The 22,252-nt window shown below is 37.0% G+C and overlaps 1 protein-coding gene across 1 annotated transcript in view; it reads left to right on the forward strand.

Moving 5' to 3' along the window:
• Nucleotides 1-11,317, forward strand: part of castor1 (cytosolic arginine sensor for mTORC1 subunit 1) — a 30,869-nt gene extending 19,552 nt beyond the window's left edge. Inside the window, exons 5-9 of the mRNA XM_034692678.1 lie at nucleotides 1,087-1,210; nucleotides 1,712-1,828; nucleotides 2,026-2,108; nucleotides 3,913-4,007; nucleotides 10,344-11,317. Of these exons, the coding sequence (XP_034548569.1) occupies nucleotides 1,087-1,210; nucleotides 1,712-1,828; nucleotides 2,026-2,108; nucleotides 3,913-4,007; nucleotides 10,344-10,415 (491 nt within the window). The 3' untranslated portion in view covers nucleotides 10,416-11,317. The remainder of the gene's footprint in view (nucleotides 1-1,086; nucleotides 1,211-1,711; nucleotides 1,829-2,025; nucleotides 2,109-3,912; nucleotides 4,008-10,343) is intronic.
• The last annotated feature ends 10,935 nt before the right edge of the window (nucleotides 11,318-22,252 follow it).

The raw sequence follows: 22,252 nt of genomic DNA on the forward strand, positions 1-22,252 counted from the left end.
AGCTTTATGAAAAGATGCTGCATAGGGTGAAAGTTACATAGATGAGCATGCAAGCTTAGTACCCTAGGTTGTCTGCAGATTGGGCTGCAGGGTTGTGCATCATTTCCTCCTTCACAGGGTCTTATTTCAGTCATATCTGCACAAACAGATATAATGAACACATTTTAAATCTGTCTTTGTATGACTCACACTAGATATCTATTTTGTTCTTCAGTTGGAACTAATAAAAGCTAACTCAGCACATTTTTAATTGTGCAACATAAATTTGTAAAAATGATTTATGGGTAAAAATTCAAAGAGATCCACTGACTTTTCTAGATTGTATAGAACATATAAAACTATGAAAAATATTTTGTCTTCTTCTGTATGTCTATTCAAAGAGTTAAAACAGAAGAGATAATTTGAGACAGTTTAAGTCAGCAGATACAACGATCTTCAGTGCTCTACAAATATAAATATTGTCTTTTATGTGAATTCTCCTTGCTTTTTATTTGTATCATTATTTATTTGCATTTTATGTAACCAATTAATTTGAATTAAATTATTTATTATTTGCATTTTCATTTAATTTTAATGTTCTTAATCTATCCTTTTATTTTATTTATATATTTATGTGATGTCATCTTCTGAAAACATTTTTATTGTCCTTTTTTCCCAATTAGTATTATTTTATTTTATTTCTTATTATCAATATATTTTTTTTACTTTTTTCCCTACAACAATGATTTATTGGTCTACTGTTTCATAACGTCATTCTGTTTAATTTGCATCTACTCTTTTTAACCTTTAACTTTGTATTTTATTGTTTGCATTGTTAGAATTTTCTAGACTTCTCCCTCTGTCAAATGTTTATTCTGTCATCCTCCTGAATCCTGACATGCTTTGTTTGTGGAAGCACTTTGTAAACATTTATTTTTAAAAGTGCAATACAAATAAATACAAATTAATATTATTTTTATTTTGATGTTAGTGTATACAGATATTTCAAAAGCCTCCAAAAATGTGAAAGGGTGATTAGTGCTGAAAAATAAAACCCATATTCTGTCACGTGGTCAAACCTGCTAATAAATCTGTGTCCTCTTACAGCTATCCAACCCACAGTTCACCCGGTGCTCATCCCCCAGAACCAGTTCTGTGTCATGTCTCTGGACCCCGACACACTGCCGTCCATCGCCACCACGCTCATAGACGTTCTATTTTATTCTAGCAGGTGAGATTCAATGAACACAGTGCTGCAGTACTACTGTTGAACAGAGGGGGGCAGCACATGATACAGGGTAGGCTTCAATGATATCTGACTCATGAATAATTCACTGTGGGGCATTGCCATTCAATGTGCACTGACAAGTTCTGAAAATGACATGAAACTTTTAATAATTTGACATTTAATGTGTTTTTAAAAAAAGAGCATTATCAGACATTGAAATATGAAACAAGACTTTCTCCTGTTTCTGTCTTCCTCTTTTTCACGTTTCTGGATTCAAAGTATTTTTATATCTTTATTGAAATATTGAAACCCCTCTGGGGGAGAAACACCAATAAAAAAAAAGTTGACTTTCTCCATATTTGTAGTCTTTTTGAATAACTGTAACTAATATCCCCTCTTCTTCACAGTTACTGTTTGGCGTGACTTAATGTACTATTACCTAAATTACCAGACTACCTCTGTCCATCTCATGTCTCACCTGACGTGTCCCCCTTTTCTCTGTAGTCCTAAAGAGGACGCACAGTCGTCTCCAAACCAGGACTTGGACTGTATTAAATTCTTCTCCTTCTCCCTCATCGACGGCTACATCTCCCTGGTGATGGACACGGAGGCTCAGAGACAGTAAGATTATGGATTACTTTCGATGAATTGACTTTGATTTACGTTACTCTTCTCTCTGTTGTTGTTGAGTCATTGTCCTGTGGGTGTTATAAAGCATTTAGCAACATCTAAAATCAGATCTTTCAACTTTGAAATGATCTTGTTTATTTTGGACTTTGTTGCTTGGTAGAAATCAGTCCTTGATCTATGTGCTTCAGGTTTCCTGCAGATCTTCTCTTCACCAGCTCCTCAGGGGAGCTGTGGAGGATGGTCCGTATAGGAGGACACCCACTAGGCTTTGGTAAGGACTCCCTGCTTCTTAACATACATTAGAATATATGAATGTAGTTTGAGATCAGTTTAAAGCACATTAGCCGTATGGTTAAAGTTCACATCCTTATAAAGACTGCTTATGAGTCCGATAGAGCAAACTAAAAATGAAAGCTTCTTATGTTTTCATAATGATTTGTGTTCTTGTGACAGAGTATAGATAATGAATCTACAGTGCAAACTACCTCTCACCACTTTAACATGTCACAGCAGGGCTCTGTGAAATGATATAAATGACTCAGAGTGTCTGAGACTTGAAAAATGATTTTTGTTATTGATTATTGTCTTCATTTTTGTCTAGATGTATCTGCAGTTGTGTTGTGTAACAGTAGGATGTAGAGGACGATCAACTGCCTCATTACTGGGAGAACTGGGAGTCCGTGGACAGGATTTGAGAAAGACAGTCAAGGAGATGTGAGAGGAAGCAGTTAAAACCATAGACTGTATATATAATGGACAGCGTCGCTCTGCCTTTTCCTATTGTACGGTTTTCAAGCCAAAATATCCCGTTCCAGAACCCTGCCATCTTGTAAATGTTCTGCAGCCAGAGTCTGCGCAGTAGGGAATTTGTGTTTCAATGGTAACAAGCTCCACCCTACAGCGTACCGTCCTGAGGTCCTACAGAGTTTCCCTCTACGGCAGCTGTCAATCAAAGTAAAACCGGATGTAAAACCCTTTTTTTTTTAAACCTCTGATAACTAATGAAAAAGAAACTTTTCAAAAAAAGGGTCCTTGAACACAAAACAATCAAATAATAACTATATATTACCACAGCATATGGATGTGAGAAACATTGGTACGACATGTATTTATTTTTAAAAGTTTGACTGCAGCCCCATTCAAATGAATGGGGGAGACAGATTTTTTTTTTACCTGTACTGCAGCCAGCCACTAGGGGGAGCAGTTTTTGTGGCGGCCTCACTTCAAGCCGAGCAAAATGACGTCTATTTTATATACAGTCCATAGGCAGAACACATGGCCCCCTTAATTTGGTGTAATTTGGTGGGACATCCATCAAGGATCGTCTGTAAAACAATGGGGTGTTGTCTGTCGGAGAGCAAAAGTATGGTTAAAAGTAGTCAGTGGATCGAGATGAGGAGGAGTAATATCAGCTGAGGGCCAAAAACATAAGTAAGGAAATATTCATTAGGGAGGAGGTAGAGCTCACAGCCTAGACCAACGGGGATGACTTATAGCCTAGACCGTCATCTCATCTTGGCTCTGCCTCCCCTGTCTTCTAATATCTAGCTGCATAGGGCTAGGGGCCAAGTGCTAGGGTAGGTAGTATCGGTGTTGTCACTACCTGGTGCTTGCATGTATGGAGCCTGGGTTCATTGAACGTAAGTTGGGGTGTTCTGCTAGTGGATATGATGGACAGTGGGAGCTGGCATGGAGGGGGTTTGATCTGGGACGCCAGAGTTAACTGCTTAGCCTCTGCGAGGTGTCGTGGGCCGAACTAAAGGAAACATCAGAGAAGAGAGGAGCTTGATAACCCCAGTGATGTGCTGGCTCTCACTGCCCATCTTTCCTTTATATCTCAGTTGTTTGCTCTTAGGTTGATTCTAAAAATATGCTTTTTATGTCATATTTAATTATATTTTATATATTCATTTAAAAGTCTGTAACAAATCCTGTTTAAGTTCATACAAGCAGACTCTATGGCGGAAGATCTGTGAGGGATTTTGGTTTCCATGTGGTTACATTTCTTCACAGAGCTCAGTGTGCAGCAGCTGCTAATGATCGTGACTCTAATTGAAGTGTTTTGTCTCTCCCAGATGAATGTGGTATAGTTGCCCAGATCTCTCAGCCTCTGGCCGACAGCGACATTTCGGCCTATTACATAAGCACCTTCAGCTTCGACCATGCTCTGGTGAGTCCAACATTAACATCTCCACATCATCATTCAGGCCAGCACAGCGGTTTCCACAAAAGCTCAAACTTTAGTCATTACATCTGTGACTCAAATAACCCTTACTTTCTTCTCAGGTATTCAAAGATTCCAGCTTGATTACGTGGGTGAATAAGGGAGGTGTACATAGATAGAGACCAAGCACAGGTTGCATTCCTGTGAGGTGTAATCAGATGATTCAACTGATGATTTCATATAAATCTACGGGACTTTACTGATCAACAAGTTTATAAGAACAATGAATGATGGTCATATAAGTTCAGAAAAAAGGATTTTGCAAGTGTACCCAATCATGCAGGTCTTTGTTTGTTAGATGGCACATTTAAAATGATGGACCTGGTTTATTCACCATCCTCAAAAATAGAAATGAAGGCATTTCTAACCTCTAAACTTTTCTTTCACGTTGCTAAAGACCTCTCTGTTCAGAGTAAGAATCTGAACAAACAAATCCAGAAAGACTATTGCACATTTTTAACATTCAAACTGCTTCGTTGAGCATATTTGTAGTTTTTATTGAAATAAATATACAAATTTTCAAATCTAAATTTATATATTTTGTGTGTTCTTTGGCGCAGTATGTTGAAATAGAAGGTAAAAATAAAAAAATAATAATCCGATCATAAAGGTGATGTTGTGCTGAAAGAAATGATACCATTCATGGGCATGATAAACAACTAATTATATTTTAAACAAGGGCAAAAACAGAAGTACTCAAAAGTGGCCAAAATAGGCCGAAGCCTCTAAGGGTTAAGGCTGATTTATACTTCTGCATCGAAACAATGGCTTAGCCTACAGCAGGGGTCCGTTTAGCTCCAGTACCTACGCAGAGGCCGACACATGTAACTGAAGTGCACCTCCTCCAAAATGTAACTACACGTAGAATCGACGCGGACCACAAGCCCTGTGATTGGTCCGCTCGGCGGCATAGTTTTTCCCGCATTTACAGCACTTCCGGGAACCCCGGACATCGATCGCACATCGGCCATGTATTTCATCTCCCCCTCTCTATTCTTCATATAATCAAGTCTGTATGATAAACAGCAACATGCATCAGCTATAGATTAACATAACACGCTCTGAATCTCTGTGGAAAAGTAAACAGAGATCATAGCGGGGCCGGAAGCAGGCGACCGGCTATCAGAGAGACCGCACTTCCCTCAAGCAACACAGCGACGCACAAGTACAGTGGGGCAAAAAAGTATTTAGTCAGCCATTGATTTTGCAAGTTCTCCCACTTAGAAAGATGAGAGAGGTCTGTAATTTTCATCAGAGGTACACTTCAACTATGAGAGACAAAATGAGAAAAAAAAATCCAGGAAATCACATTGTAGGATTTTTAAAGAATTTATTTGTAAATTATGGTGGAAATAAGTATTTGGTAACAAAAGTTCAACTCAATACTTTGTAACATAACCTTTGTTGGCAATGACAGAGGTCAAACATTTCCTGTAAGTCTTCACCAGGTTTGCACACACTAGCTGGTATTTTGGCCCATTCCTCCATGCAGATCTCCTCTAGAGCAGTTATGTTTTGGGGCTGTCCCTGGGCAACACGGACTTTCAACTCCCTCCACAAATTTTCTATGGGGTTGAGGTCTGGAGACTGGCTAGGCCACTCCAGGACCTTGAAATGCTTTTTTACGGAGCCACTCCTTTGTTGCCCGAGCGGTGTGTTTGGGATCCTTGTCATGCTGGAAGACCCAGCCACGTTCCATCTTCAATGCTCTCACTGATGGAAGGAGGTTTTGGCTTAAAATCTCACGATACATGGCCCCATTCATTCTTCCCTTAACACGGATCAGTCGTCCTGTCCCCTTTGCAGAAAAACAGGTTTCCACCCCCATGCTTCACAGTAGGTATGGTGTTCTTGGGATGCAACTCAGCATTCTTCTTCCTCCAAACACGACGAGTTGAGTTTTTACCAAAAAGTTCTATTTTGCTTTCATCTGACCACATGATATTCTCCCAATCCTCTTCTGGATCATCCATATGCTCTCTGGCAAACTTCAGACGGGCCTGGACATGTACTGGCTTAAGCAGGGACACACGCCTGGTGCTGCAGGATTTGAGTCCCTTTCGGCGTAGTGTGTTACTGATGGTAGCCTTTGTTACTTTGGTCCCGGCTCTCTGCAGGTCATTAATCAGGTCCCTCCGTGTAGTTCTGGGACTTCTGCTCACCGTTCTCATGATCATTTTGACCCCAAAATCTTGCGTGCGGCCCCAGATCGAGGGAGATTATCAATCGTCTTGTATGTCTTCCACTTTCTTACAATTGCTCCCACAGTTGATTTATTCACACCAACCTGCTTGCCTATTGTAGATTCACTCTTCCCAGCCTGGTGCAGGTCCACAATTTTCTTCCTGGTGTCCTTGGACAGTTCTTTGGTCTTGGCCATGGTTGAGTTTGGAGTCTGACTGTTTGAGGCTGTGGACAGGTGTCTTTTATACAGATAACCAGTTCAAACAGGTGCCATTAATACAGGTAACAAGTGGAGGACAGAAGAGCTTCTTAAAGAAGAAGTTACAGGTCTGTGAGAGCCAGAAATCTTGCTTGTTTGTGGGTGACCCAATACTTATTTTCCACCATAATTTACAAATAAATTCTTTAAAAATCCTACAATGTGATTTCCTGGATTTTTTTTCCTCATTTTGTCTCTCATAGTTGAAGTGTACCTCTGATGAAAATTACAGACCTCTCTCATCTTTCTAAGTGGGAGAACTTGCAAAATCAGTGGCTGACTAAATACTTTTTTGCCCCACTGTATGTGGTGCTCGTGTCCGTGTCAGCCCCTGCTGCTTAGGGGCAACGCAGAAGTATAAATCTGCCTTTAAACGTAATGTCCATGCTGATGTGTTATTACCTTACAGAGAGTTCTGAATGTGTAATCTTAAATTTCTCACAAGAATCAAAAAACCTGCAGGTGGATCCACATTAAACTGTGTTTTTCTTGTGTAAACGTAATCTGTAGGTATGATGCTGAAGCTTTCCCACATTGCTGTGTGGTTTTCTGGTCCTAATATTGAGTTTGTTCTCACATTTATAACTGAATGCTAAAGTTGAAGGCCTCTGTGTTTGTTTCTCAACTTAGTCAGGAACTCATGCCATCAGTTCAATCTACCCTGTTCTACCCAGAAGCTTATCCTCCAGCATCTCTCACGAAGCTTATCAGCAAAGCCTAATCATGAAGCATTCATGAAGGAGACCGTTGTAGTGTAGAGAGTTTTGTAGATTCGTCTATGTTCATACAACATGTCCCTTTAAAACCGCTTTAGCCTAACCCTTAACAGATACAGGTGAGTGGGAAGGGGTTCCCCAAATAACGTTCGTGCGAACCATAAAATTCTTCAGTAGTGAGTGTGCACTGATGATGATGATGATGTAGGTTGTTTCTCCTGATGCTAAAATAACTTAAATCTCTCTGCGCTCCCTCCTCATTGCATCACAATGCAGTTTATTAATAAAGTCTTGTCGTCTGAGATAGCTCGGCTTGGTCACCAAATATTTCGAAATATAAAACCAGAAGGAGGAGAACAGCAGGGTAGGGTATTCCATGTGTTTTCAGTAGTTGTTCTTTTTAAAACCTCTTCCTTAATGTTATAGAGATGAGTGTGTAACCCACATATAAAGTTGGATTGTGCAGATCAGCATTTCTACTGTGTCATAGAAGGCCATTTGTAACAAGTTCCTAGAATTATATAAACATCCTAGATTTGAGTGGGCTAGTGTTAACCACAAGTTACCCTAACGGCAGCGATAACCACTAAAAATAAACAGCGGTGACATCACAGATGCCTCTGCGTATAAACTTCTGAGAAATTCTTTTCACCCGTGCCAGTAAGTAGGCAAGATTTATGTAAATGGAAAGACATCACATCGTCTGAAAAGGTAACACAAGCAACACATAATCCGGTGTCATCAGAAACGGCAGAGGAAATGTGATGCATAAGGAAAACACATACAGCGACAATACCATTTTACCGTAATATTGGCTATGATGAGTGATCACAAAAGACTCTTTGATGGCGTATTGGTATTAACATGTAGGATTGTGGTTTCACTCTACAAGTGTGTTGGAAGTTCAGTGGGCCTTTTTAGAAAGCTTGATTGAGTAGACGAAATACACTGCCCACCTGGATTTAATGAATCAAATATGTAGGAGTCTTCTATTGGATAATTACTGCAGTGATGAATAGGCTATAGTCAGCAACAACTTTTTTAACCCTAGCTGATGCAGTGAGTAGCTTCCCCTTTCTCAAACTACCATGTCGGAAGACACATCCAATGGTTGTGGAAAGGATGTTAATCTGTTTCAGAGTCCAGACCTCAGCCCCATTGAGAATCTTTGGCATGTGCTGGAGAAGACTGTCCCGACTATCCCACCATCAATATAATATCTTGACGGAAAATTAATGCAACTCTGGATGGAAATAAATGATGTGACATTGTAGAAGCTTATCAAATCAATGCCACCGCGAATGCATGCCGTACTAAAAGCTAAAGGCGGTCCAACGAATTATAAGAGTGTGCGACTTCTTTTTGGACGGGCAGTGTAATAAATAGTTTAGGACATTCCTAGAAGGACGTCACTAAAACATGTGAGAGAGCATGTGTATATGGGACAATGGGAGGACATTCTTTGGCTCATATTTCTTGAATTAGTCAGGGTCATTTCATCTTTAGAAAAAAGTTCCAGGGAAAATCCACCTAAGTCACATCCAGTAGTGAATTTCATTTCACCATTAGATGTTTATCCAGGTACACAGAATGGCAGAACACAGAATTAAAGAAGCTCTTGATCATGAACCAACCATAAACAATACATACATAAATATCTCCATAAATAAAACATCAATGAGAATGCAAAAAGTGAACCCTCTGTTTCTCAAATTGGACAACATACCGTGTATTCTGTGAATGTGTGAACGCATTTAAAAAGGGTTTACTTCAAATTTTGCATTGACAAATGTATGTCCCACAAATAATGTACCATGTGGAGTACCACCCGGCTCAATTCTGGGACAACTACTTTTTGGTCCAAATTCCATTTGTCGTATTTTGTAAAAGAATAAAAGAGGTTTCATGTGGTGGCAGCTGATGAGTTAATTTCTTTGTGGGGATTTAATTATATGTATTTCAAAGATAACAACAACTCAAACCATTGGGAGACATTGTGCTCTGATACAGTTATAACAACAGGGTACATTCATGCATCACAGGTTTCAGGTTATATGTGGCTTTCAACAAGGCTCAATCCTGGGACCCTTACCTTTTGATCCAAAATATCCTTTTCCATTTGTCGTATTTTGAAAAAGAATAAAAGAGGTTTCATGTGGTGGCAGCTGATGAGTTAATTTCTTTGTGGGGATTTAATTATATGTATTTCAAAGATAACAACAACTCAAACCATTGGGAGACATTGTGCTCTGATACAGTTATAACAACAGGGTGCTTTTATACATCACAGGTTTCAGGTTATATGTGGCATTCAACAAGGCTCAATCCTGGGACCCTTACCTTTTGATCCAAAATATCTTTTTCCATTTGTCGTATTTTGAAAAAGAATAAAAGAGGTTTCATGTGGTGGCAGCTGATGAGTTAATTTCTTTACGGGGATTTAATTATATGTACTTCAAAGATAACAACTTAACCCATCGGGAGACATTGTGCTCTGATACAGTTATAACAACAGGGTGCATTCATGCATCACAGTTTTTAGGTTCTATGGGGCGTTCCACACGGCTCCACTCTAGGACCACTACTTTTGATCCAAAATATCTTTTTAAACTTGTCGTATTATAAATGAAATATTTAAGTTATTTGTGGTGGCATTTCAAAGGGTTGTATTCATTTACCCAACATTCACATTTAATATGGTGTACCACAAGGCTTGGTTCTGGGACTACTACCTATGGTCTTAAATATCTTATTACCCTTGATCTACTTGGCTCGATTCTACTTTTTGGTCTTGAATATTTGACAGAAGTCATCCTAACCCTTTTTAAGTTGAACATATTTACAGTGGGTCATATTTGTATGTGTAATATTTAATGTACCACTCACAGTGACAACATTTAAAGAACTATCACCAGTTCAGCAGATCCTCTTAGCTCAAGATTTCACCACATTGTAGCTCATTGTACTGATTTTATAGCTAATTTTAAATCCATTTGGTCCACTCTGACTGTATTCACTTACTTTTTTTCCCAAATAAGTTTTAATACATCATTGTTGTGCTTATAGCTTGTTTTGCTGCTTCTAGGTGCCAAACTAATAGTGCTTTAATTTTCCATTTTGTAGGTCCCTGAGGAGGACATAGTGAGCGTGACGGACATGCTGCAGCATCAGAGGAAAGAACAAGCCACAAGTTGATTATTGAAATCCAGTCTGAGCTGAATGATACTGTCTCAATGTGCTACCCCTCACTCCAGCTCCAAGCAGCCTGGGGGAGGCAGGCCAGCGGGAAATGGAGGCTAACTCTGTGCCTAGAATAGCACTGCATTGCCAGCAGTATTAACGACGAACTTGCCATGACCACCAGAAGCGCTTTCCTGCGGTGTGCACACAGGTTGTCTGTGAGGCCCTCTGTCTTACCTTTCTGTCACGAGACGCACTGAGTACCAGGGGGCCCACAAGCTCACATATGCACATCAAAGTACATAGTCACTCCTAAAACATCAACACATCCATACACACACATACGCACATATACATACACTTGAACATTCAAATATACAAGCACAAAGTTATTTGCGTGTACGTGGATGATAGAGTCCCTCTAACACTGGAGTGGAGATTCTCTGACATATTATCTGAAGTTGAGTTGGTTTTACACTTGCGTACATTTAATGACAACACACAACTTAGTCTTCCAGTACTGTTTATTTGATAATGCCATGTGTGTAAGCATTTTTTTTTTTAATCAAAGGCCATTTGCAAGACTTGCAAATTTCACTGTTTGTGAAACTGAAAGGATGAAGCTTGAAATGCAGGCCTGTTGTTGAATTCTTGATGTGATGATCATTTTTGGGCTGAACCCCCCGAAGATGTCGATGTTTTGACAAGAGGGCTCCCTCATATTGGTTTAAGAAGAATGTGTTGATAGTTCTTATCTTTTGAGACTGCTGCAGATGCTATCAAGCAGGAAAGCAGGCTTGGTAAGTGTTTTTTTTTTTTTGAGAGGTCAGCATTTCTTAACCCTAGTATTACTCAAGGTCAATAACACTATGTCTTACTTTTTGTTATTTGCACAATAAACTTTCATTTAGCTTTTATCTCGTAGATGTTTTCCTTGGTACAACTACATTTTGTACAATTTGAAGTCAAATTATTCTGGAAACATTTGTATTTTTTTGTGCTGCTTCATTCAATAAATAGTTCTGAAAGTAGGCACTTCCTTGTTGACTTCTTGGTGTGATACAGTTTAATTCGAAGGCATAAATACTGAACACAATTGGACTGAACATATTGACAGAACCTCATGACCAATAATTACTGACAATGCACTCATCACTTGTGAGTCAAATAAACAGACAGTGAGGAGGTATTTTCGCTGTAAGAGGAATGTAAGTGAGTGATGATTGTACAAAGATAAAGATGATAATGAAAGGGAATCTTCCTCTGATTATTCATTCATCTGTTTTTAAGAGAAGTCTTCTATATCTCATAGGTGTTAGCCACACAAGTTTGAATCTGAGGTGAAATGTATCAAGGCATGTAGTAAAGAAACAATCTGAAAGTTAGGGCTTTAAGTTAGATTCTTAAATGGTCTCAGCAGAAGCATATGAGACACTTGACTTGAAAGTATTCTTGTGTATTTGTGTAGAGATAGGATGTACTTTTAAACGTCTGACTTTTCTTAGAGAAAGCATGCACAAAGAAAACCAAACAGGACCCAGAACACAACCCTGGGGCACGCCAGAGGACCAAGCTCGTCGTCTACCAAACGCCCATCACAGAGCTAAAAGAACATCTGCTGCATGTTTGATCCACTATTTATACGTATGCAGCGGCTCTGACTCAGTGGTGAGAGTGGTCAGAAGTGTGTGAATATGAATGAATTAGATTAGCCGATGATCCACTACTATAGCAGCCTCTGCCATCAGTCTGTGAATGGGTGAATGTGACCAACAGGGATTTGAGAGATCAGAAAGACTAGAATGTGACTGCCATGTGAGAGCATTCACCAATGTAAGGGGAAAAATGCATATATAAGTTGGCTATAACTATAATTTTTTGTAGAAAACTGTTTGAAATATACTTTAAATGTGGTTGAAGCTCATGTTAGGGCTTTTATCTCGTTGCAACAGAATGAGAGGGATTTTGATGCCCACATATGACCTTCAAATGAAAATGAGGCCATTGGCATAAAGACTGCTGATTTCTAATGTAATGTAAAAAACTGCCGCTACAAGGTAAGTGTCACACAAAGGGAGTTACAACCATAGACGATATAAAACCATGGACTGCGCAACAGCTACCCCGAGTGAAGCCAAAACTGTTAAAGTGGGAGTGAATTTTTTTCAGTTCAGAAGATGTTAAGATTTCCAGTTATGCCCAAATAAGGACATGACTTTCTTGACTGACAGGCGGGAACACATAGTTGTTGGCTAGGAGGCTCAAGCCCTGCCTCTTTACCTCACACTACGCTTGGTTGAGTACAGCATTTCCAATATGGCTACCGCCGACGATCGGTTTCCAAACAGCGCTCAGGAACAGATGGGGGACGTCACAGATACTACGTCCATTAATTATACAGTCTATGGTGCCGATCTGCAGTATGGGTCTTGAAGCCCTCCTCTTCTATGTTAACAGATTGAGCATGGGTCAACCTAACTTAATGATGATGTGTTTGTAGCATGGCAACAGTGAAGTAGGGTTCCGAAGTGCTTTAAAGAGTCTTAAAGAGACAGTAGCTGAAATATAGCATTTCAGACGGAGGCTGAGATAAGATAAGAATTGTTGAGCCCTTTAACAAAGTTATCAGAGTTAACATAAAGCCTGAAAATGAGCACGATACCCCCTCTTAACCTCTCTGTGAAGACCCCCATATTGTAAGCGTCATTGTTCAAACATTGGGGTTCCCTGTGTTCATAATTAGAAACCCGATAGACGCACAGTATGCACAGTGAAATGATGTATCATTAAATCTGCTGATATTTTATCAGTGTTGGTGATCTTATGATTCTCACTTTTTTATGTTTCATTCGTCACCCTGTTTGCAAGATAACATCTGAGGAACACATCAAGTATTGAAGTCACACCTCTGCCATTTCGTCATAGAACATGTCATTCCTTGTAGCGTATGTAAAAGTGGGTGGGTAAAGATGACCGGTTAAGTTTCAGTATAAATAGGCCGGTTAAGTGATAAAGAGTATTTTGTAAAATTATACCTTGCTGTATTCAGGTGCATTTTAAGGGAGTCTCGTTCAACTTTGACGATGGATTTAAAGCCTGATGGACTTTTAAGACACTATGGTGAGTACTTTATCTTATTTTTATAGTATATTCAAAATATAGTACAAATAAATTATTGTGTAATTAACCAACACAGTTTAGTACTCAAGTGTTTGGCTCATGACTAATAAGTTGTGCCTTCTTTATGACAAGTCAAATGTTATTTTCCATGTTCATGTGTTTGTTTCAGCTGCATGTTAAAGGCTGCATATGCAGATAAACTGATTAACTTTTTTACACAAGTAACTAGCTAATAATGTCCAAATAAGCACTTACAGAGGTGTTTAATGAATTATGTTTGGACTCAGGGTACAGCTGAAGCAAAGGCAAATAATCCACTCAAAACAAGGAGCTACATCCTTATTTTCAGAATCTAGTTGAATACTTTTGGATGTTTTGCTCTTTTCTTTTTAATGCTTTGATTAGAAACTTGAAAATAGAACAGCCTCACATCTGCTTTATGTTTCAGCTCCTGTGTTAGTTAGCTTGTACCCTTTAAAAATAAAGTAATGCTTCCTTCCTTTCCTGACTTTCACTTTGTATTTTAAAGTAATCATTCTTAAAGGGCCAGATGCTGTTTGTCACACTGTTACATTTTGAGTAACTTGTATCTGCATGATCTTTTCTCAGTTCTGGTCTTGATGCTCCTGGAGGTCCGGTTGAGACTTGTGTATCTTGCTCCAGTTTCCGACACCTGTGAGAAACTCTTCAACCAAACAAAGGACTTATCAGGACTCATTGAAAAGGAAGCAAATGATGCACTGAAAACCTATGTAAGCTCCAAACTGTGATTCTGCCATGCTGTCATTCTTTCTGGTAGACTATGATGTTTATTTTCCTTGGTGTGTGACGCATTGTGTGGTGCAAACGTGCTGTTTCTGTAGCTGGTACAAATCATCAAAATTTATGCAACAGCCCAAAACCACATAATGAAGAACTTACAGAGCTGGTGGTTTAAGATTGGTGAGACAATATCTAAGTTCATTTTCAGGTTATTTGTGTTTGTATTTAATTTCCTGTTGACTTCTGCACAGTGTAAATATGACCTCATAAGGACATTTAATGTCATCACCACTCTTTGACGCTTTAGGACGTCATCCAATCCAACACACTCCCATTAATCCAATCACATGGATTTACAGTCAATCCCTGAACTTTCAACTAGCATCTATCCACACAGAGGTCACCTTAAAGCTGTAATACATTGTATTTATTATGTACTCATGACTCATCGGAACTCGTCAGCAGCAGCATGATCAACAAGGTTACAGACATAAAACACGCAACAGTCGCCAGCGTATGTCAACACATCCTGGATCACGTGACAGAAAGTCATCAGAAACAGAAGTAATGCTGAAAGTCATCCTTTGAAAAAAAAGAATACCAAAAGACGGCGTCATGTTGTAACTGGAAATAGATAATAGATCAATGATTGTGGTTCCTGTGTGCACGACATTTTGTGCAACTTCTTCCCCAAACTAAGTATGACATTTCTGTATTTTAAAATAATTAACTTTAATTATGAATAAAAAAATATGAAAGTTGACCTTTTTAGAATAAATTATGAAAAATATCAACTTCTAAACGATATTCCAATTTATTTTTTAGCTTTGGTTTAAAAAAAAAGAACAAACAACTAGACTGAAAAATACAGACAGTAAACCTTACTTTAAAGAAAACATGCAATTGATTGCCTTAAAAAACGAAGTACATGCAGCTTTTACACATCAGTACTCTAGAATAGATGTGTGTTGTGCTTACAAAAGCTGTTATAGTGTAGTACACTTACACTTGAGTTTATGTCACTTAAATACTCATTATACAATTCTTGATTCATTAGTATAGATGAATTCGTGACTTAGGATTGGATTTTAACTTTTTCCAAACATTTTTTTAAATAAAAATAAAAAAGAAAGTATGATTTATTTTCATAATTAATATTTTTATTGAGATATATGGCAAATGTACAATGACAGACCAAGATTAGGAATCACAAAAGCAAAGACATGTATAGTAAGTGACTATAATAACAGAATACTGTGCATCCCAAGTATTCAAGTAAAATAAATAAATAAAACAAGCCATAATTTCCTTTTTCAATTTTACAGTAGAGCAAAGAAAAAAAGACATGACATATCTCCCTAAATATCTATATATAATAATATTCATAATGATAATACCAACATTAGTAACAGTCATACTAATAATACTATATAAAAAGAAAATACAATAAAATTAATTAATTATCAAAAAGAACAAAAAATTGTAGTCTGATTTATTTTCAACAACATGCTGCACTTCTTCAAATATGGTGTGTCCTCACTGATGCTGAAATTCAATATTTATCACTGCCTGTCATCGCACTAAATGTGTAATTTTGGAAAAACTAAAGACCTTTTCTTTCCTCTGTCTCAGACTCAGTATCATGATTCCTTTGCTGACTCAACTCCTGAACATGTCCCTACTGCCACAATCTCTGGTGAAAGCTTTTCTGAGAAGCTTCAGGACATCTACGCCAAGGCTCAGCTTTTTCCTTTTCACATTTCAAGGGTAGAAGAATATCAGAAAGACCTTTGGGAGAATGAACAACCTGTACAAAAGGTTCTGACAATTGTCAAGAATAGACTCGGCCACCTTTTAGCTAGAGTATCCGAAATTAACAAAAAGTTGAAACTTCACACAACGTTACCACCAGGTCCAGAACCTCTTCAGTTCACCATAGAGCATGACTTTGATAAGAATAAGTATGGCTGGCATGTCATACACACACTCAAGTCCTGGATTTCACTGGTGGCTCAGGTAATTGAAGAGGGGAGGAAAGAGTGTGACAACTAGACAGCAGGGATTATATAAAAATGTTGACTCATTTCCTAGTCCGTTCTTGCTTCTGTAAAGCTAAAAATACTAATCCACTAGCAAGGAACCACACCATCAACAGGACACAATTTGATAATGACTTATTAACTTAAATGGAATAGTCTGAATTTGACGTTGACCTTCTCACTGTTGTTGGTTTGGGGAAGTGTAGTAGGGGATCTAGCTCCCGAGCCCGTTAGAGCCCGTTAAGAAAATAAAGAAAAGAAAAGGGAAGGAAGGGTGAAGAATGTGAAAACATAAAGGGAGGAGAGGGATAGTTTTGAATGTATAAGACTGCTAAAAGAGGAGCGGCTGAGGTGTGGTCTCGCAGCTACAGTATACTCACTGGACAGAGCTGCCTTCTTCTGCACAAACGTGAACTCAGTCTGACATCTCTTCATGTTTCTATGACTATGATCTTTTATTTATCAATATTTATTTACTGGACCATGAAATAATTTGAGCTAAGTATTTGGGCATTAACAGCCTTAAATGTTCCTTAATCGTTTGAATCTATCTTAAATTGTATCTTCACAGGTTTTATTTTATATCATTTTATCAGTATTTTCATTTAATGCAATTTATCAGTGTTTTTATTTATTAGTGTCTTATGTGTTTTTTTTTATTTAACAATATGTATCTGTGTTTTTATTTAACAGTGTCTTATCAGTTTTTTTATTTAACAATATGTATCTATGTTTTTATTTATTAGTGTCTTATCAGTTTTTTTATTTAACAATATTTATCTGTGTTTTTATTTAATGCTATTTTGTCAGCATTATCTTAAATAAAGTTTTGACAGATTTTTTATTTAATGCTATTTGTCAGTATTATTAATGCTATTTTACTTGTGTTTTTTTTTTTATCACATAGTAAAGACTGAACACAGCACTTTATACGGATGATGCTCAAGTTGATTTTACAGTGTTTATGATATACACAGGGAAGTGACCATAAAAGAAAGTACAGTTAAAATTGTGAACAAGGAAATCAGTACAAGCTTTCCATACATATCATTGAATCTAATTTTTGAATATTTATTCTAAGTTTGTTTTTGTGTCAAATTTTGTAATAAATGCCACTTTTTGCACAAACTCTGCCTCTTCCTCTGCTACAATGTCTTCATTAAATAGAATATTTATTCCCTTTCATATCCACATTCAACACTAAAGAGCATTTGACATTTATATGAATAAAAAAAAAGAGTGAAAAATAGAATAGAAGCTTTATTCAATTTCAGTGTGGAACATCTTATTTTGAAAATTAAATAAATTGTTACATTGAACGTACATTTCCTTTTTAAGTTTGGACTTATATCTTGCCACTATGTTTAGTCACTTTGCAAGTAAAAAGAATAAAGACAGAAATTTGACATCTCTGTAATAGTTTATATTGTTAGAAGTTAAAGGCACAGTGGGGAGTTTTTGACTGCTTTTAAAATTGTCTCTCTTTAAGACCTTCAGAGTAAAATAACATTATCAGGGATGAGATTGAATATTTCTCTGTGCTGAATTTTACTGCCTGTGCTAGGGTCAGATTTTCAATGTAGAAAAAAACGAGTCAAATATTTGGACTCGCCCTGGAGTGTCTCTGATAAGATCTCTGCTGGTGCTTTGGGTGGTTAGATGGAGCGAGCAGGGGGAGTTTGTTTTCTTTAGATAATTTTCTTTTGATTTAATGTTGTGTTGTCATGGCTGATTCGTGAGAAGACGTAACTTTTCTGTTGAAGTATTGTTTTAGACAGAGAAACTCTACAACCCAGGCTTTGCTAGCTAAAAGAGCTAAATGGCTACACTGTGTGTGTATTTACAATATATTTACAATATTCAGTCATTGATCGGGACACTAGAGGGCACATCATGGCATGTCTGGTCATCCTTTTGTCAGCTAACCAACCGTAATAAATCAGAGTTTATGAAGTTAAGTCATTGTTACGTTACAGTTAATACTTTTACGTAGCTTTAAATCAAGACTCATCACTGTGCATCCATTTGACCGTAATGCAATACACTGTGTAATATCCCTGCCACTTTAACAACCTTAGATCTCCTTCATTCCCAGTGCTTTTGTACATAGCTAATTCTAACTATTCTGTGCTTCTGTATATACTTTATTATTATTTTATTTTATTCAATCTTTATTTTATTTTACTTTATTCATATTTATATCCTTATTTTTTTCCTTCTTCTATTAATATTTTGACTTTCTTACATACTGTTTATAAGAGCATACTGTAATGACCGAAGTTCCCTCCCCAGGGTAAATCAAGTATTTCTGATTCTGATTCTGATTCTGATCCTGCAAAAGTTGTCCTGAACAAGCAAAAGTACAAATGCACACTTTGGGAAGACAGCGACAGCGAGTGATAGCTCTCATGGGAAATGCAGTCTTCATCCCAGGAAAAACCCTACAGAATCAACACATTAAAGTTCCTTATAGCGCCTTTAAGATCAATCTGATTCGTGGAGATGAGAAGGGTAAATAATTAGAATTTGAATTTGTTTGTTTGCGTGTGTGTGTGCGTGTGCGTATGTGTGTGCACATACTTCATGCCATCCCTTCATAAGTTCTTGCACTGGTTGGGCCATCGTAGTCAGAAATGTCTGGATCCAGCCCTGTTTTTGAGATCAGTAGATCTTCATAATGATCATTATTTAGAACTGTAGTTGAATCTATTGACTCGATTCAGATCCTTTTTTTTTTTTTTGAATGCTTTATTTATAGTTTTTCATTTTACAAACAAGAACATTTGCCCTATACCCACACAACCACCCATATTGCCCACCCACCCTAAACCTAGAGACTAGAGTGACAAGAATGAAAACCAAATAAATAAATAAATAAATAATAAATAAATAAACAACGTAAAAATAAAACAACAATAATAATAAATGTAAATACAGTAACAATAATAGCTAATTCCAAACAAATCTGTAGATTAACAAGCAAATACTTGCATAATAAACAATGTAAACAAAAATAATAATGAATAAATAAAACAACAAATTCTCCTTTACATTTATAGACATTACAGTGAAACATGAATAATTACATTACCAAAAACCAAAAGAGAGTTTTATGATGGATTTTTGACATGTTTGATGAAAGATGACCAAGTGGCATCATATTTTTCAGGACAGTTGGCTCAATTGAATCTCAGTTTTTCTAGTTGCAGCATGGAGAGCATTTCTCCAATCCAGCTGTTGAATGAGGGAGGTTTATCAGATTTCCACTGTAGAAGAATGAGTCTTATTCAGATTCTTTTAAACTCTGATCCAGCTATCTTCTCCATTCTTTTCCTAAAAAGTCCTAACTTCCGCCAATGATCAGGCCACTTAATGTAAATCTTAACTCATACTATATCAGTTATATTGAAGGAATCACACTAGTCCAGAGCTTCAAAATGGAACTGAAGGGTTAATCTGTGCTGCACCAAGATGACATGAAAGGATACCGTGGTTAGCGTCACATATACGTACAGGAAGTTTGTGTGTGAAGGTGATCTGAGAGGAATGAATCAACTCAACTTGAATATGTCATCACAAAAAGTATATGACGTGTGTTGAACTCTGTCACAATGAGAATTTAAAGCAAAGTGACGTAAAGAGTAGATTTTCCTTGGAGGTGAATCAAGAACAAAGAAAGAAAACAAATTCACTGTTTTTTAAGATAATAAGAAAATAAAGCATAAAAGGAATCATATCGTTCACATACATGAAATAAAACCATCACCCAAATTAGAGTATAACAACTAACATTACATTTGACTGTTTTCTCTTTATGCATCTTTATCTATATCTGAAGAATGTTTTTTGTTGCTGTTGTAAATCTCCATGTCAATCTTCATCTTTAGTAATTTGAAGAGTTTTCTGACGATGCTGACCTGCCAATTGAACCCAGACGTTATCTGTTCGTCACAAAATTTTCCATCAAAGGGATCTTTATCTTCTCATCTTTTGCACGCCTCCTGTGAGAGCTGTGCAAATATAAAAATGATTCCGTGTCATTGTGTTGCATTACCTGAGGAATCGATGCCCATCATATTTGACAACTTGAGCAGAGTCAGAATGAACACCGAAGCAGGTACAGTACGCCATGCTCCTCACTTTCTTCAATGATCAACAATTAAATGAGAACGCCAAATGCATGCAAACTCCATGTGATTGTGCTCTTTTGTTTGCAGGTTTTCTGAAAATGTTATGCATCTGGATGCAGACTCTGATTCTGATGCAAGGCTTGGATGCAGGTCATGCACTGAAGAATGCTACAGACGTTCCATGCAGGCCCAAAGAGTTGACAGCCCTCACCCAATGTCTGGTGGAAGCGAGCATGATACTATTTGTAAGAAACATATACATTTTTTTTTTTTTTTAACAGAATGTTTGAGATTTTTACCTCAAGCTTGAACTTTTTTCAGTTTACATTGTAGAAAGATAAGATAAGCTGTTTCTGTGAAGTTTCTGCACCAATGTGCGGGCAGCAACCTTTTGCTTCTGCAGAAGTAGAAATGTTACGATGTCATTAAAAGTACAAGACTGTTATTGCTACATTAGATCTATGAATAAATAAGTAATGATACACTACCAGTCAAAAGCTTGGACACCTTCTCATTCAATGTTTTTTATTTATTTTATTGATTTTCAACATTGTAGATTAATACTGAAGACATCAAAACTATAAAATAATCTGGTTTTGCCATAATATGGATTACAACAGTCAAATCGGGCTATCCATTGTGTACTAACCCTACCTCTGAACAACACAACTGATGGTCTCAAACACATTAAGAAGGCAAGTCATTCTACAAATGAACTCTTGACAAGGCTCATGTTAATTAGAAACCATTCCAGGAGACCACTTCATGAATCAGACTGAGAAAATACCAAGAGTGTGCAAAGCTGTCATGAAGGAAAAAAGGGGGCTACTTTACAGAATCTAAAATATAAAACATATTCTGCTTTGTTTAACACTTTTTTTTAATTCAATAATTCCATATATGTTCTTTCATAGTTTTGATGTCTTCAGTATTAATCTACAGTGTTTCAAATAATTAGAATAAATACAAACCCATGAATTAGAAGGTGTTTCCAAACTTTTGACTGGTAGTGTATATTCACATCTCAAAATACAAGTAGTATTATGCAGCATGGTCCATTTTATTGCTGGTGGGTTCAGTTGTTGAAGCAACACAAAGACAAGGTAAGTAAGCAGGTAAGTAAATATAATAAAAAAATAAGAGTACATAGAATAAATACAATAAGAGATAAATATGATTTAAAAAATAACTATAGAGGACAGTTTAAGATATGCTATGCAGTAGGTGATGAGTTAAAATCAGTCACAGGATAAAGTGAAATGTATGAAATGATCAATAGCAGCATGTTGTGTAGTAATTGTGCACGGTGTGATGTAAAGTAACATTAATAAGGAGTGCAGAGATAAAAACAGCACACTATGGTATGTTACAGTATGTATTTATAATATGTAGAATGATATGGACTGGTACAAGTAAAATTGTATTAAAATACCACTATATACTATTAAAATTGAATTAAATATACTGTTGAAATAGAATATGCATCATTATTGAAATAGAGAAACTAAAGAAGTGAAATGTAAGTAGCGTGTTTATGTTGTAGTTTGTGAATTAACAGCAAATCTGAACATCTTTATCTTTATGAGCAGGAAACAGTGTAAACAGTCATAAGTGTATTCTGTGGAAAGAAATCTTATTAACAGCTCTGATGCTGAGATATGTATAATTTATTCTGATAACATGATATGTAGCTGTTGTAAAATAAAATGTTCCGTTTTTTTATTTTTAAACATGATTAATGTAAGTTAATAAAGTAAGGATTTCAATATTTTATTTGATAGAAATTGTAAAAATAAAGTTG

Source organism: Notolabrus celidotus, chromosome 9 (assembly GCF_009762535.1).
Source record: "Notolabrus celidotus isolate fNotCel1 chromosome 9, fNotCel1.pri, whole genome shotgun sequence".
NCBI lineage: Eukaryota > Metazoa > Chordata > Actinopteri > Labriformes > Labridae > Notolabrus > Notolabrus celidotus.